This window comes from Myzus persicae, unplaced genomic scaffold (genome assembly GCF_001856785.1).
Source record: "Myzus persicae strain clone G006 unplaced genomic scaffold, MPER_G0061.0, whole genome shotgun sequence".
Lineage (NCBI taxonomy): Eukaryota > Metazoa > Arthropoda > Insecta > Hemiptera > Aphididae > Myzus > Myzus persicae.
Genome location: NW_019100902.1, coordinates 535,417 through 553,562, shown reverse-complemented (window position 1 = coordinate 553,562; position 18,146 = coordinate 535,417). Strand labels below are relative to the sequence as shown.

Genomic DNA, 18,146 nt, shown 5'->3' with positions numbered 1-18,146 from the left:
CTTTGCTGATATTATAAAGAAGAAAAATTGTTTGTTCAGGGTAATCTCAAAAACTTCTACACCGATTCAAATGTTTTTTTCAATCAGAAAGCTATATACTATCCCTAGGATTTATAGGTTATATTTTATCTCGATAAGTTGTCTTTAATTTTTTTTTATATCAAATTTAAGCATTTTTGTATAGAACATGGACACAGAGTTGTAATTTATTACCAATCGATAACAGTGTAAGTTAATCAATTAATTTCTGACATCTTATCATAATATTATAATATACCTGTTATGAATTATAACAGTGCCTTTTGTGTTTATTTAGTGTGTGTGTATACCTATTATATTATTATAAAAGCAAATGTACGTCTATTTGTTTATCCTTTAGGCATTCCCACACTATTTATTTGATCGCCATGAAACTTTTGGAAGTAGTCAAGTACGCTCCCGCTAATGTTCCTGGAATATGACAATCTGAATTGGGTTAACCTAACCTAAGTGAAATACACCAATATAACGCCATATTTTGTGTATAAAATAAATCTTTTTTTCCCGGGCGAAGTCAAGTTATCCATCTATATTAAAAACCACCTGTTGGCACATTGTATCCAATCCAGATTGGATTAAGTTTAAATGACAAACCTAGTATATAACTTTAAAACTTTTGAGTTGAAAAGTAAACACTTACGTAAGCACATCCTGGTAGTAAGTTGCTCGCATAATCACAAGATAGTCTCACGGCAACATCGGGCGGAATATAGTTATACATTTATAGTATAAAATAATTGTACATGTCCTGATTGACTCACTGATTAATCAACGTAGAGCCTATATAATCAATGATAGTTTGAGGCTTGAGTTTCGTGGAACCATCGTACCACTATATTATGTAAGTGTGCACTAAGAAAGCATTTTAAAGTGGTGCTTGCACAAGTATTTCGAAATTCAAGATGCCAGATGAAAATGTTTAAGTTTTGAACACCATTATTACATTAACTATTAAATAACGAATTAAAGAAGATTTGAATTTTAAAGAGTTGACATTTTTAACGGGCTACTTGGTAATATAAGCTAGTATTATGATAAATATGGTATTTAGTAAAGTAATTTTACAAACAATGATCTGTTTACTACCTAGTGAACTAGTTGATAACTAATTAAAAATAATTAGAAGTTATCTTAAAGAACATAATTGGTCTTTTAAAAATTGCAAGTACATATATTATGAATAGTACCGGTAGCAAAAAACCTTGGTCCGTGAGTAACTTTAGCAACTCATGCTCCACGAAATATTATTTATACGTTTCAAAATTAGAATTTATTATTTCCGATTAACAATATAGGTACAAAAACATAAATTAATTACTTGAGTGTATAACTTAAGTTATATCTTATTTGTATTATAAAAAAAATTAACTTTAAACTAAGAAATCTTAATTTATACATTGGTAAGTAAAATAAAAGGAGATTATTTATTAGTGTCTTAATATTTATCAACACGCACGTAGGTACCTATATTATTAACACAAAATGATTAATAATACAATTTTAATACGCCAATTAATGTCTGGCTAGACAAAACATGTAAGGCATGTACCGATTGTACCGTGAATCTGCAATAGGTAATCAATTGACATTTAAAAAAAGGAATTTGCAAAATTATATTATAACCTCAAAATAGTAAAATTTTCGTAAAAAGGACGAATTGTTAAAATTTCCAAGGGAATAATAAATACATATTGATATTATATACTATAGAGTATATGCAACAACATTGTAATGTATAATACCGTTTAACCAATCAATAATATAACTATTATGAACTTAATGCTGTAAATATATAACATACTATATACACAATGCGTACATCACATGTAGGTTATATTCAAACGCACGCGTGTAGGTAAAGTATATGTACATCATCACATCGTTTATTATTTTTTTGTAGTCGTTATTATAATATACAGGACAAAAAAAAAACACAAAAGACCCAAATATTGTCGCGACAACACCACAACGCATATGCCATATATAATATACCATCAACAGGTCGTACAATTGCGGCGGTGACTTAAACGCGACATGATGTGTACCTACTTGTGTACATAAATATGTGTGTGTGTGTGTGTGTGTGTGCGCGTATGTGAATCGGTCCAAAGACACCTACGGACACACTCAATACACTGCAGTGTGCACTGAAAAAAGAAAACGAAATCCTACGCAAAATAAAAATTCAATGAGCGCAAACGCGCGAGACTTAAACAAAAATATTCTTTTAGTTTATTTCTTGAAGAAGCTCTGACGGCCTGTGTGCATTGAATGCCAAAAATATATAAGAATATTATACGACGTAGGTATATACAATATATAAATTTCTATATATATATTACAGATATTATAATATTATCATTTTAAAACGTACAATAAGTATAGGCGCGAAGAAGAAGCAAAACGAAGACGTTACATAAATCGTGCACGATAAATCATCCGAAAACTGTTGAGCAGAGCGCTTAAAAACCATTTCACACCGCCAATAGACAAATGTGTGTCAATTATCATTATTTTTTAACTGCGAAATTCGGCACACAAATCGGTAGGTGTCGGCTTAATGGCCGTGTTTAGTATTAGAAAAAAAAACGCACACACACATCAATATATTAAATAGATATATTTTATACATATACAATGCAACTAACTTTGGCTTCACGTCAAGATCGCGCGCGATAATTAAGAGGCTGTGCTGCAGTAAGAATGGTTTATTTGTTTTTTTTTTATCCTCTCCGACTGTTGTTCCTTTTACCGTGAGCAGTTTTATCTCTGCCTCACTTCTTCTACTACAACACACACACACGCACACACGCAATGTACATACAATCTGAAACCTCGAAAACCGTAATTAGTTCAATGATGGATGTTTCGGTGACATCATTTCGGCAGCCCAGCCTAACAATAACATATATATATATATTATATATATATATTATACAATAATAATCTGTAGTTCGATAATTACCACTAAACTATGGCAAAACAATCAATCTTTTATCACACATACTCGAACATTATAATATTATTGTATACAGACTTATCCGCGAGAAGAGCTCGTTTACATTGACACATTTCCGGCGGTCGACGAACGATATTGCGTGTTGGATACGTAACAGCGGAAAAAAAAAGTTTGGAAAATAATTAACAGAAGCTTTTAATTCCACACGATGGAAGACCTTGAAGAGATGACCTTGTTGCCCTAATCAGAGTATACCCTACACTAACAAATTAAATTAATGATTGACAAAACCACAACGACAAGCAACATGTATATCGGAATAATATGTATAATTACTTACCTAATATAAATCTAATACGATTGCCAATATTTTCGATTGCATCGCTACTATAATATAGTTAATTATAATGTTTAACGGATTTCAAACAGATTTCGCAGTTTACTTCTATTTTTTTTTTAATAATGAACTTTAAAAAAAAGCAGGTAAAAAAAATAGATTTAATGGTTTATATTGAATTATTATAAACTCACGTACGCTGAAGATTATACATTTTAAACTATGGACCTACATTTTTTTAATACAAGTGAATATATTTAATATTAATATTTAGGTTATACGTCTGTTTAAACACTAAACGATATTTAATTGCTATACAACCAACATATTTTACTGAACATGTCTATATATAAGTTTAAATTCATAGTACGTGGAAGTGGTTAATTAATGAAGTGTGTCACAATAATAAATTATTTAGAGCCTATTACATACATACTAAGTTATAAAATGAACGTTATGATTTATTATGAATCATTTATAACCAAACTAGCGATTCACATTTTATGACATTAAGATCAACAGAATATATACTATATTCTCTTCTGTAAGACTAAAACACCATGTAATATGAATTAATTCGAATAATTTGAATAATTCATTGCTATTCACCAAATTGTGTGTCTTAAAATATGGCTAAAGATGTGGTACAAATGTTTAGATATTAATAAAATATTTTATTTAAATTTCTATACCTACCTATGCCGACGTATGAGTAATTATTATTTAATACCATACAATAATAAATAATATTCCTAATTATTTTGTTTTAAATTGTAATAATACATCTATATAACCATTGATAATAAAAACTATTTTTTTTTTTTTTTATTGAACTTAAGCCCGGTGATTAAGGGTATTAGCTGTTGTAGGGGTAAGGTTGGTACTGTAGGTTGTTTTTACGATTGTTAGGGTTGTTACGGTAGGTAGCAAACACGTGTATGTGTGGCAAGTTTTTTAATTACTAAGAACAGTAAGAACCCGGGTGGTCACCTATCCGGGAGCTAGTAGCTGTGGCCGTTACTTACTCCCAGTCACATTCCGCGACTGGTAGCAGCCAACGCGCCACGCCAAGCCACAAACTATTTTTTATTTGTACTTCAAATCAATACCTATGTCGATACTCGATATTAACATCATACAAAAACCAGAAATCAACAAATCTAGGGTACGATATAATAATTACTTCATATATGCACTTATATATAGGTGTCACATGCAAGGGATTAATGAACCACATGCAGTGGTTGATTTTCACTTTAATTTTCTATAAAAAAAAATACAAAAATATACATAGCATCTCAAATGTATGTATATATGACTGCCCAACAAAATAAAAAAATTAATCATAGCTAAGGAGCTTTAAAAAACTGTTTCAGAAACAAAATAAATGAAACAAATGTATTTTTCAATAACCATAAAGCCTAATCGGCGATCACTAGGTGAATCTATAGGTTTTACTTGGTATATCAGGATTTACCAGGGGCCGCCCCAAGTAGGGGAACGCCACGCCCCTAACCCCCATATTTCTAAAAATTGTATATTGTTAATAACAAAATTACAAAAAGCTTATAATAATATCGAAAATTTTTCTGAAAATTATGACTCAGCCTCCACTCCCGGAACCATGTCACTGAAGCCACCCCCGGAATTTATTAAAATCTTAGATGCATACATTAACCTACAAAACCAAGCTTTACCTAACAAATAACAATCGGGTTTGTCAGTAATACATAAATAGGTACGTATATTATAAATATATAATAAATGTAATCATACAGTTATAGGGATGGGAAATTTCCCGAAATACCCAGAAATGGGTGGGAATTCACAGGAATCATACAGAAATTCTTAGTACTAATTAAATTTTACTCGACATAAGGCTAAATAATAGTGTACCTATTTAATTTAAATATTCAAGTTCTTTGCTACATTTCCATTTAAAAAAGCACTATTACTACTTGAAGATATAAAAACTAAAAATTAGGTTTTAATTTGAATGCATTTGTTATGTACTAAAGGTACCTACTACTGGAGGAATAGATGGGTGATGGGTCCTTTTACTCCCATTACAATTTTGATTTTTTACTTTATTATAACAAAAACACAATCAACATTGTAGGTACTAAATAACAATTTAATCCAACAAATATTATATGACTGTTAATAATAATTAAATTTAAATTTAATAAAATGTATAAAGTGACACCTTATATGTATTTCTTTAATATTTTAAAATATCATTTTCAACTGCCAATTTTTATAGTTTTTGGCATTCCCGTTAACGGGAATATTCCTTGACAACCCTGAACATGCTATATAACTTCCTATATACCTCTCCTAAAAATAATATACCTCCATTCCATTTAGCAGCACCCATGCATATATGACCCGTATTAACCGACGATTTCCTCATACCAACCCACCGTTGTTGTCAGATAAGCTTATTAAGAGTGTATGAACTGTAAACACACTGAGATACGTATAAATTACTATAGTATAGGTAATAACAATGACAATAATAGGTAATAAAACAGCGGTAAATAATATACATTGTGTGATCGTCGTGGTGCAGGTCGTTCAAGGATTCGAAATCTTTGATCTAGATATGCCTGCATCACAATTCATAATAAATAGTTGCATCACACAACCTACGCTCAAATACGCTATAATCAACACAAGCCTCGGATCAGTATATAGTGAAATTATACATAATCGATAACGGACTAACGGAGCAAAAATAATAGTGCGAGGGGGAAACTATATACATCATATTATACTATAGCTCGTATTAGTGTATCAAGTATAATATGTATATTATTATTATGTTATTATACATCATAAGGCGCTATTGATTATTATTGGCCAACGTGTATGCATAATAAACACACACAAACATAATGTTATAATTTATAACAATATAATATGTTATGCGCGGTGTAGATAGAAACTTGGACCGCCGGCAACTGTTTTGGCGACGAGGCGACGGCGTTGGTTCGCGCGGAGACGCCGTTGCCGCCAATAAGCAAGCATGCTCGGCTCGTAAACAAAAAGCGAAATATACATACATATATATATATAATATATATTTATTAATAAATAAAAACGTTACTTTCTATATACGCCTATATCAATGCGCGCTGCACATAGCGGTACTTTCTCTATTCGCGAAACACAATAGGCGTCCTGCAATATTATATTATTATTATTATTATTATTATTATTATTATTATTATTATTATTATTATTATTATTATTATTATTATATTACACTTCCTACAAATACCACATACGAGCGCGCGCGGCACGTTATCATTATGTCGTTGTACGGGGCGTAAATACATACTACATTATGCGCGTGCGTATATATATATGGCCGGGAATGTACGGTTGTTGAAAGAAAATAATAAAACAACACCATATAATAGTAGAAATAAAATCGTCGATAGATGTTTGCACAGATTATAATAATATTTTATGCGCGCCCGTTGATCAAGAAAAACCGAGACATCCCGCCGCCACCGCTGTGGTCGCAGATTGTCGGTGGCGTTCATATAATACATATACAATATACATACCAGGCACTCATGATATAATATTATATTATAGAAGAAAAAAAACGGGACTCAAAGTCGAAGAACCTAAGAAAAACCGCCAAAATAGGTCGAATGAATACGTACACACACACATTTGACTGTGATTTTGTGCACGATGTAAAAAAATTAATAAAAAGAAGGCGTAACGGAGAGGCGTGCGTATTAATATTATACAGCCTCACGCGCGCGACGACTGCACAGCAGCCGTCACGCTCTAATGTATACAATATATAATAAAGGTAACTATCTATATTCTATACCCGAAACGTTCGCGTAGACGCAGCTTCGAGTCGGCCCCGTTTGTCGTTTTTTCGTATTATCGCCAATCCGTAGCCGATTCCGGAAAAGCCGATTTCCTTCAACGTACGCTTTTATAATAATATGCGAATGAAAATATGATATACATATTTATGTAGTGCAAAGTGGCCCAACATTGTTATTTTGAGCCGATACTTATTTAATAACATTCATATTATTTGATTTAAACTAAACAATAAATATAAATATACAATGAAAACTTGTTGATTGGATTTTCATCCACCACTAAGTCACTGTGTAGTGTGTATATATAAGCTTTAAAGATTAAAGAGATGCCTTATAATACCATCGCAAGTAAAGTTAAAATTCCTTTTCTCCAAATACAAATTTGCTATTTAAAATATATATTGAAAATGACCTCGAATAAAACTTTGTACTTTGATTATTAAATACGTGTAACGAGTAGTGGCTAACTACGCTTATACAACACATCATATAATATAATGTATAAATCCAACTTTTAAGAATATTTAGGAATCATATTTTCAAATACTTAATTTTTTATCCCATTTCAAGAATATCCTATGGAGTTAACAACTTCTGTTTTTCAAATTATATTTACCCTTTTTCGTGTAAACAGTGGGGGGCATTTTTTTAAAACATTGAATAAGTATAAATCAAAATTTTAAACAGTGGTTTTAGAGTTAATTAACTTTGTGTATATTAAGAATAATAAGTCAGACAGTGCAATAGTTTTGAAAGATATAGAGGCTCAGGGCTATGATTATTTTAAAATTAAGATACTTAATTAATATTAATATATCAATATTTTATTATTTGTAAAAACTAACATGGTAATATAATTCTTCGAACATAAATTGTAATAACCCTGAAACTCATACTTTGAATTTTTATTTAGAATTTGTATACATTTATTTTTATAGAAAAAATGGGGCTGAATCAAATTGTATTTTAACACAAAATTAATAACCCAAAAGCTCACTAATAATATTATGATCTAGTAAATTCTAGTTTAATTTAAATATGTTATTTAAATTAAATAATAAACACATTGTTACCATTGACGGGTACCTACAAGGGGGTTGGTGAGAGGACCACGCCCCTCCCCTTTAGTTGTTTCCAAACAAAAAGGTGCATCAGTTAAATTTATTACTTTATTAGTGAAAATTATTTAATAAGTTTAGAATACGTTTTTTATTTATAAAAAATATACTTGGCTGAAACAGTTCACAAAGCGAGGTACACCCACATTTTCCCGTAAACTGAGCGTTTTTTAAACTATGATACACCTATATATATTATAACGTCGTATTTCATTTTTTCTCGGGCAAAGTCAGAATATACAGCTACAGTAACTTAAAAATCTGTATCTTATATTGATTTAGTTATTATGGTAAGGTGGCTTATAGAATATTCTATTTACAAGATTAAAATAAAATAATTGACTTACTTGGAAATGCCTGGAGGATGGCGGTGGTTGAGGATAACACTGCATCATGTCTGCAAAAGATTCGAGTTCATCAAAGTCAAACTCAAACGATGGTTCGTAATACGGAGATTCTTTCACCTATGGTAGAATAAAAAAATAATAATAACGATAATAGTAATAAATAGAATACACGAAAATAACAACAATGTAACCAAATAAAAGCATAATAATATATACACCTGACAATATTACACACAAGTATAATATAATATAGGATGATCGATGTGTACAGGAAATCGAGAATTGGTTACGGACTTTTTTCTATACTCTATCTTTCTCTGATCGACTCTCTATCACGCTACATAAAATCCACTATGAATCCCATAGAGAAAACATGCCACCCATTCTACAATTCGATTTTCCACTAATGTACCGTGGTATTGTATTACTTTAGTGTAGTCTAGTTCACATTGCATACATGCTACACAAAAAACTTGTACCTAACTATACCAAAGTAAAAATGAACATTTAATTTGAAATTGCATGAATGTATTTATCATAAATGATCATGTATAATAATATCAGCACCAATAATTAATACAAAAATGTAATTGTTATAATTGTGCAAGATATAAAGAAACTAAGTAACAAAATGTAATCAAATTTCCTATATATCCATTTAATATATAGTGGTGTTATACGAAACCTATTTGACATAGTATACTATAAAGTACCCAACTTTAAACATTTATTTATATTATCTAGTAAATAACTAGGTACTTTTAAAATTAAAATTAAAATTTATATTTTATGATACATAATTTGGTCAAAATTAAACTTTCAATGTTTTTTAATTACCGTAATAATATGTTATAAGAAATATTGTGAGTATTACATTATCAAGCATTTTATGTAAAAATTGGACATGTAATGAATTTATAACAACAAAATAATTTGTAATTTTCGTTCTTTTTTTGACAAATTTTGTAAAACTTTGAACTTAAAAAGTTTATAAAAAAAAAATCGAATTTATCAAAAACTGGTATTGAGTATATATTTTTTGGTTTACCGCTACTTTTTGTTAGGCTAATTTCACAGCCAAACGACGTACCGTAAGGGTGATAGTGAAACAGATCTTAGTTTTTCTTAGTTATTAAGAAAAGTACTGCAGTAATTTTTCTATTTTAAACCACTCATCACTCAGTGTACAAATTTTCTAAAAGAAACTGCCGGCATTGTAGAACAAATAGAAAGAGATTTTCTTCATCAAAACGTGATAAGAGATACATAAATACTAAATAGTTTTATCACTGATGTCAGTTTCTAAAAGATTTAATTGAATAAATTAATTATGTGTTTTAACAAATCATACATTTATAATCAAAAATTAGAAATATACTTATAGGTGAATCATTATAATTAAAAACAGATATCTTTAAATATATTTGTATTATTGCTGTGAAAATAATTATAATCATATTAATTGTTAACAATGTAATTCACACGATTATTACTACAAGAAATCATAGAAGTTTTAATATAGATTGTAATAATAATAACTGTGATCAAATATTTAAAATAGGTATGTAGGTATATAATATATATGTATAATATAATATCAAGAGTCATAAATACTGTAAAAATTAAATTACGAATCATCGATTTTATAAAATTCAGGCAGGATGTATAGGCGAAGTGTGGCACTATAGTCACCTCATTTGTACAACATAGAGGTATTTTAAAAGCACAAAATGGTCAATGATAAATCATTGGATTTAAGATCCGATTCTAAGCAGAGATTGTTTACATCTTAAAATGTATACAGGACATTTGAATTATGAAAATAAATAGAAAGTAGTATGTTTTATAAAATAGAATATACGAAAATAGTCTTATATAAGTAATACATTTTTACATTTTAACAAAAAATTCAAAACAAAAGCGTTTTTTTGTTCGAGTGGCAAATTTGAAAGTAAAATTACATATTTTTGTTTTAAATAAGCAGTACAAGTACCTAGGTGCCTATCAAATATAAATTGTATTGGTTTTCTATTGAGGTAATGAAATTAAAAAGCAGCTGTTGTAGACATTTAAAGTTTAAGCTCACAAAAAACCAGTTTGATTTACAGTTTTTAGGTAATATATTAAAATAGTTAGAAATATTATTACTATTATTATTAATTTATTTTGTAAAAAAGGACACTGTACGTCTGTACGTAACGTATATACGTAATTAATCTATGGGCAATGTATTCAATTTTCAAAAACAGGGTACAAAGACATTGCAAATATCATGATTGTAGTGTATTTGTATTATTATTTTAAATACAATGATGAATCATCGTATAATAATAGAACGGACAAAATTTTGTTTATTTTAAAGTTACTAGGATAATTTTACAGCATAAAATTAGTAACTTATAAAAAAATGTATTAACTAAGATTTTCAACAGTTATCGAGTAACATAGCAATGTAAAGTACCAAACGTTGTATTTTAAAATGAAAGAATCAACAAGAATAACTAATTACAGGAAAAGTGTAAGCAATTGCAGTGTTCTCAACTGAATCATTTTTTGAATGTGACGAATTATTGTAATGATTTAAAAAGTATAAAACAAAAATAAATTACTATTATAATTGTATATATACTGCACTAAATGTGAGCAAAATAAATAAGAAAAACCCACATTTGAATAATATCCATATTCTGTATTCTACTGGGTACCTAGCTTTTTTAATTTTAAAATCCATAATATGTTATAATATATATATATATACAAAAATAATGGGACTAAATCGTATGAGATACTTTTTATACTAACCTGACCAATAGCAAACTATATTTATTTTTATACTAAATAAAATATATACAAAACAAATATTTTAAATTTGTTTTCTCACACAGCTGAAGAAGCACAATATTGTGTATTAATTTACACTATGTAGTATATACATTTATATGATTGAGTAATGACTATAGTACATAAATTATGTACTTCATAAGAAAATTACCTATATTGATACAAGTTTTAAATAGTGAAATAAATTATAAATTAGACCAAAATATAAGTCAAGAAATTAAATTAAAATGTTGGTAAGAATTATTGAAAACATTTTAGTATAATACTAATAATTGCTTACAAGTTACATTTCAGTGATTGTTCATAATTTTTTGAAAAGTTACAACTATAAAAGGTATATCTATTATGTGTGTATATAAAATAATCAATTTATATAGAAAATGTGCTTTGGAAGGCGATAAGTTCATAAATACTTGAATTAAGTAGATATTTTATGTAAATGATTATTACAGAAGTATAAAATATAAATCAATAGCTTATTATGTATAACTGGTCCACAAAACATTAAATTTTCATACGTATAATTTTTACCCACTATTAGTTAAGGTATTAAGAGGGGAGCATACTACTTGCGTCCGAAATTATTATCAGTAGGTGAGTATGCGTCCCGCAAAAAAAAGATTCAAAAAGATCATAGCGTATTTGCGTCCCGGTATACCTTTTTCTATGAACTAATTGCGTCCCGAAAATATGGATATAATCAATATAAAAATGTACATTGATGATACAAATTTAATTTTTAATAATAACAATATAAAAATTGTTATAATAAATTAATAGTTCAATTCAATTGCAATATTAATAATAATAATAATATAAAAATGCATGTTATACATTTTTCCATCAAAATAATAATAATTGCAATAATAATAATAATATAAAAATTCATGTTATACATTTTGTCATAATAAATATAGTATAATATAATAAAAAATAATTAAAAAATGCATGTTAAACATTTTGTCATAATAAATCATTACCGAATCATACTAAATTTACAATTTATGAACTATCGGTTTCAGTGACACGATACTATCGATTTTAATGATTTTTGAAGATAATATCGATAGTAATAATATGGCTGATTTGCGTCCCCCAAAACGGGACGCAACTTACCGGTCAAATTTACTACCTGAAAAATATATGTTTTTTGGGACGCAAGTAACATGCAGCCATTAAGAGATAAGTGAAATAATATATTTAATATTTATATATCTACATGTCTATATTATATATATATGTTGTTTATTAATAATTAATTAAAAGAAATACTAGATGTAAGTTAACTATTGACAAGTTGATAAAATATATTTATGTATATTGTATAATACTAAGTGTATGACTTTTATGTGTTTACTCAAAACATTGCAATTTATTTAAACACAAATATATTTTTTTTCCAAAATAATAAACACCAATACTAAATGTGCACCACTTACTATTGACTTAATTATACCTATATATACTGTATATCGTAATAAACTATGTAAGTATATTGTACAGCAACTGTAATAGGTCTATATTACATATACGTATAATGTATATGTATTTACATAATATGACACCAACACAGAATTAATATAAGCGTCACAAGAATCATCACAAAGACGTGAACAATTTTCATAAGCTCTTATAATTACAAATTTTAAAATAGGTAGGTACCTAAGCATATAGTTATGATACAGAATAGTTAAGGATTTAATCCATGTTGTTATGCAATGATCCTACAATAATGGATTAGTTTTAAAATTTAAACGAAACGTAATTTATCAATACATAACAAATGTATGGTTAATAACTGTATGCCACATAAATGTATAATAATATCTGACTATCGTGTATTAAATCATAATTAATTTTTGTTTTTGAATTATGTAAATGTAATAAATTATATGATAAAACTACTTCTAAATCCAAGTACTGCAGTTGTTCAGTTAGTCTAAATCATATTTTATTATATAATTAAATATTCTATTAATAGGTAATACGTATGATAGTTACCTATTATAAACTAAAGGTATAATACCTTTGAGTAAACGAGAGTTTATGCAGTAATGCTACTGACTAAGACATATAATAAGAATGTAATACTTAAAAATGAACTCACACGAAATCCTGGTGTTAAGCTTGGAGATTCGTTATTACTGCTTGACTGGTCATATTTTCTGTGTTCAGCAGATTCATCGGCATCCAAATCCGATGTTTCGGTATCATTGTCACTGGACGCTCGTCTCGAACGACTTTCGCCTGTAAAAGATTAACACAATAACGGCACTGAAGTCTTATACGCAGATACGAGCACTACAAAGAACGGTAATAATTTTTTTAGAAAGACATGCGACGCATACACCGATTGTCCCATACGACCGTATACCTGGTTGTGTTCAGGTAAAATTAAGTTTACGTTACACAGAATAAATAAAGCGCCAAGTCATCGGGGACAATAAAGGCCACGGCGGTATCGGTCGGTCCCTGGAGGCCGAAAAGACGTACGACGCACTAATGGGCAGGGGAAAAAATATTCGTCAAATATGGGTAAATCGAATTTCGTATTGTTATAAGTTTTTTATACAAAAAAAAAAAATTAAATATGATGTACGACTGCGACTGCGACTGCGACTGCGACCACTATACGACCACGGCGACAACAACGGTGCGTATAAAATGATGACGAAAAACCGAACGAGTGACTACTGCTGATCGGTGGGCTGCCGAAAAAATACAGTTCCCCCCGGTCCAGACGCACGATTGAGGCTCTCCGACATAATATTATCCATCAATCCAACATGGCCGCCGATGCCGCCGCCGTACCACCGAGTCACTTCAGTTCCCATGACCCCGCATTCCTGACCACCGCACCACCGCCGCCGCCACAACCTCCACCACCACCACGACCTCCACCCCCACCACCATCGCCACACAACCACTGCACTACTGGCGGTCTTCCGATTTTATTTTATCGTTTTCATTATTATTAATCCCCCACCAAGGTGATTTCCATACGTGTAAATAACCACCACTACCACAACGCGTCGTTGCGTGTGTATCATCCATCGTCTCCTCCTTAATAGAGTATACTGAAGAGTACGTGTGTGCATATATATATATATATATATATATATATATACCAGCGGATATACCATCTATTGCGTGGTTTCGGGCTGTAGGTGAACCGGGTATAACGACACTTTTCCTGCTTGAGAAAATCACTTCCGGCTACAACAGATACACTCACAGAATCTATATATATATTATACCTAAATGGCTAAATGCATATTAAAGGTACACTGCAGCTAGCATATGAATCCCATTTTTACACCCAGGGGAAAACGACGCGTATCCGCTCTCTGCAGCGAACTGCAGCAGTGAAGTCGGAAAAATGATAAAATCTAAATTGGAAAGTTCTGATTATCGTTGCGAATTTTAACATGCATATAAAATATAAATACGTTTTCTCAGAGACGCATTCTCGTGTATTTTAACACTGCATTTTATATATTTAATACATTTTTTTTTAGACAATAATCCACATACGCTCGTTCCAGTAGATGAATAGCTATATGTGTATAATAGGACAGTGTTATCATAGCGTACTCGAAATTCACTAAAATATACACCTACATTTATATACATGCAAGCGAAACAGGAGATTCGTATTTGCAGATTGAAATATGTGTATTGACGTGTAACGACGTTTTATATATAATAACGAGCGTACCTATATATATATAATATTAACGATGTATAAACAACAATGACAAAAATGTAGTTGAAAAACCCGGATAATATACATAAATATATGTACATATACCTCAGTAAGTAGGTGCGAATGTAAATAAATAAATACATTCATTGTACCAGTGAGTGTGCATATAAAAAATGTCAACATATATGTATATAATATATATAAGAAAAATAGATGTACCTAAACAAAAATATAAGTTTTAGTCGTAGAATACAATAAAAGATAATTCGGTTATTCGAATAAGGCTAAAACAAAATAAACTTTGATATTTATTATTTAAAAAAACAAACGATAACGTACGCTTTATATAAATATATTATAATATACAAATGTACAAATTATACAGTGAAAATCAAATTATTTGGTTAAACCCTTATGTATATATAATGTAATTAATTGACAACACATGGATGCAATTAACTTGAACAGATTATTAAAAATGACGAGCATATGATGTGTATAATATATTTCCGATTGTTCGAGCTTAAATGTATATAGATCAGTTTTTATGTAAAAATGATCGGCTTAACAATTTACTGTAAAAAGTGGATCTTAATTGAAACATATACGTTTGAATCAGCAAGAATTTGATCTGTAAATAACCAAGTAATTCAATAATCAAAATCATATATAGCATCTCCTAACATACAATGTTCCATTTTTATTTTTATCAATTTTATAACTCAAATAAAAATTGTTAAAATGATTGGTGCTATGCAATGTAAGTATAAAAAATGATTATTAATTATAAGAGGGTATAAAAGTTAAAAAATTAGATTTCGGAGTATTTGAAAAATGTCTATAAACAACAGAGATTTCACTGTATATCATATTATAGACTATATTATTACCATAAGTTAAAATGTCCATAAAAAAAAATACTAAAAAAGTGTTTGATACATTAGAAACGGTGAATGATCTTTCCGCGCGATTTCTAGAACGATAATTCACATAGAAGAAATATCTTTATTTTAAATGTCATACTGTCTGCTATAACAATTCATGACGTCAATAATATATTCGCCCACTTAGTTTTTTGTTCCGGTCATATACCTACTTGGCATATTGGAACATAATTTAAATTATCATTGTTTCTATGAAACAACTTTTACATCATATTAGTAAGTGTTATTAATATTCAATAGCTAATAACAATTTGATATTTAATATTATTTGTATCTTTGCTAATCTGCAAGATCTAAATAGTACATAAACTATAAACTCGTATAATATATGCTGTAACTCATCGTGTCATTAAACAGACAAAATAGTGTTAACATTTATGGATACATTTAAAAGTATACACACATGTGTTGTTGCAACATTAATACAAAACTTTTAGCACAAAACATAAATTTTTTAAGAATAATTAATTGTTTAATTAAGGCCTGTGAGGCTGAAAATACGCTTTGAACAGTATTTATAATACATCTTTAAAATTTAAAATAAAATAATGACTCTATAAGAAAAAAGAAAACTTATTAATGAAATGTATAGAAAAAAAGAAAGCACTCTTTTTCGGTCATTGAATTAACTTATTGCTCTAATTATTTTTATCTTAACACGCTTATTAAGTGATGATTTGTAGTCAACTTGTTTACTAAAGATAAAATACAGACCCGATAAAAACGGAGTGTACTATATTTCTAAAATGTATAACTTGTTATAAATATAAATAAATTGATACAACATGAGGGATTAAAATACATATACCTTCTAATATACCTATAATATTATGTTCTATTTGAATTACGAAAGATTAAATAGTAACGATTAAATGTGCCCCCTTTATATTATCCCGCCATCATTCAATTATCACAACCATCTGCCCTAAATTATTATCCAATCGGGCAACAACATTTTATTGGTGTAATAATATAGTGTTAGGGATATGATGGCGCTCTCACGATCAAAACTAAACTTGCAGCGGCAGATGGTCTCCAGGTGGTTTTATAGGTGTTATAGGTACCTCCCTTCATCATTATTAATATTATTTATATTTTATTGTTATTCATTATTAAAGATTATTATTATTTTTACATAAAATTAACCGGAAGTCCTGTCAACGACCAATTCCAATTTGCATTAAATAGTATTGTTAACATTCAACAAAATAGAAACCTGCAGCCCAAAAATGAAATAAGTTATTTAATACTCAATAGGTTTATAGGTATATTCGCCTATCGCATATAATAATGTACTTAAAAAAGCCGAGATCTCTAAAAAATACAAAAAAATTGATTACACCAAACATCACAAAATGTTTTAATTACAACGTGAATATATGTTATACGTAAAAACATAGGTATACAATATCAAAGCCAATAGTAAGCAGTATAACAATATAATTGATTTTTAAATGACCGAATTCATTATTGTAAGTAGGTAAATATTAAATAGTTGTGAATTATTAACTTATACCGGTAATCGACCAATTAAGTTGTTTTTTTCAGAAGCTATAAGATACAAATGTTCATTGAATATTGTTGTTGTTCATTATAGAAATTAGAATTTAAATATAATAAATACGACACTTATTATAATATCAGACCAGACTGCTGGTGTGTATATCACTCAACAACAAGGATGTGGTCGTATTGATATTTTGTTCTTCTGCGATTAAAACTTGTCATTGCCATTCCCGCACACCTGTACTTATATATACCCTCAAAGACATAATATTTTACGTACGTCCTACTAATTTTAATCGTAAGAACATTGTGTGAAAAAATAACGATGCAATGAACATAGGTGTAATATATGTCGGCGTGTTTTAAGACGAGCCTTCATCATCATTTCAGCCAGCGGACCGGTCATGTCAACAACAGGTAGAGAGAAAAAAAATATAAAACGAAAATCTTTCGAACACTTAACAACATGCAGCAAACGGAATATCGCCTAGT

General features: G+C 29.2%; 1 protein-coding gene across 3 annotated transcripts in view; it reads right to left on the bottom strand.

Moving 5' to 3' along the window:
- Positions 1 to 18,146, bottom strand: part of LOC111026671 (segmentation protein cap'n'collar-like) — a 105,236-nt gene that overhangs the window by 27,981 nt on the left and 59,109 nt on the right. For all 3 annotated transcript variants that reach the window (XM_022304789.1, XM_022304791.1, XM_022304790.1), the window contains exons 5-6: positions 13,606 to 13,745; positions 8,658 to 8,774 (exon numbers count right to left, since the gene is read on the bottom strand). In XM_022304789.1, coding sequence (XP_022160481.1) covers positions 8,658 to 8,774; positions 13,606 to 13,745 — 257 coding nt within the window. The remainder of the gene's footprint in view (positions 1 to 8,657; positions 8,775 to 13,605; positions 13,746 to 18,146) is intronic.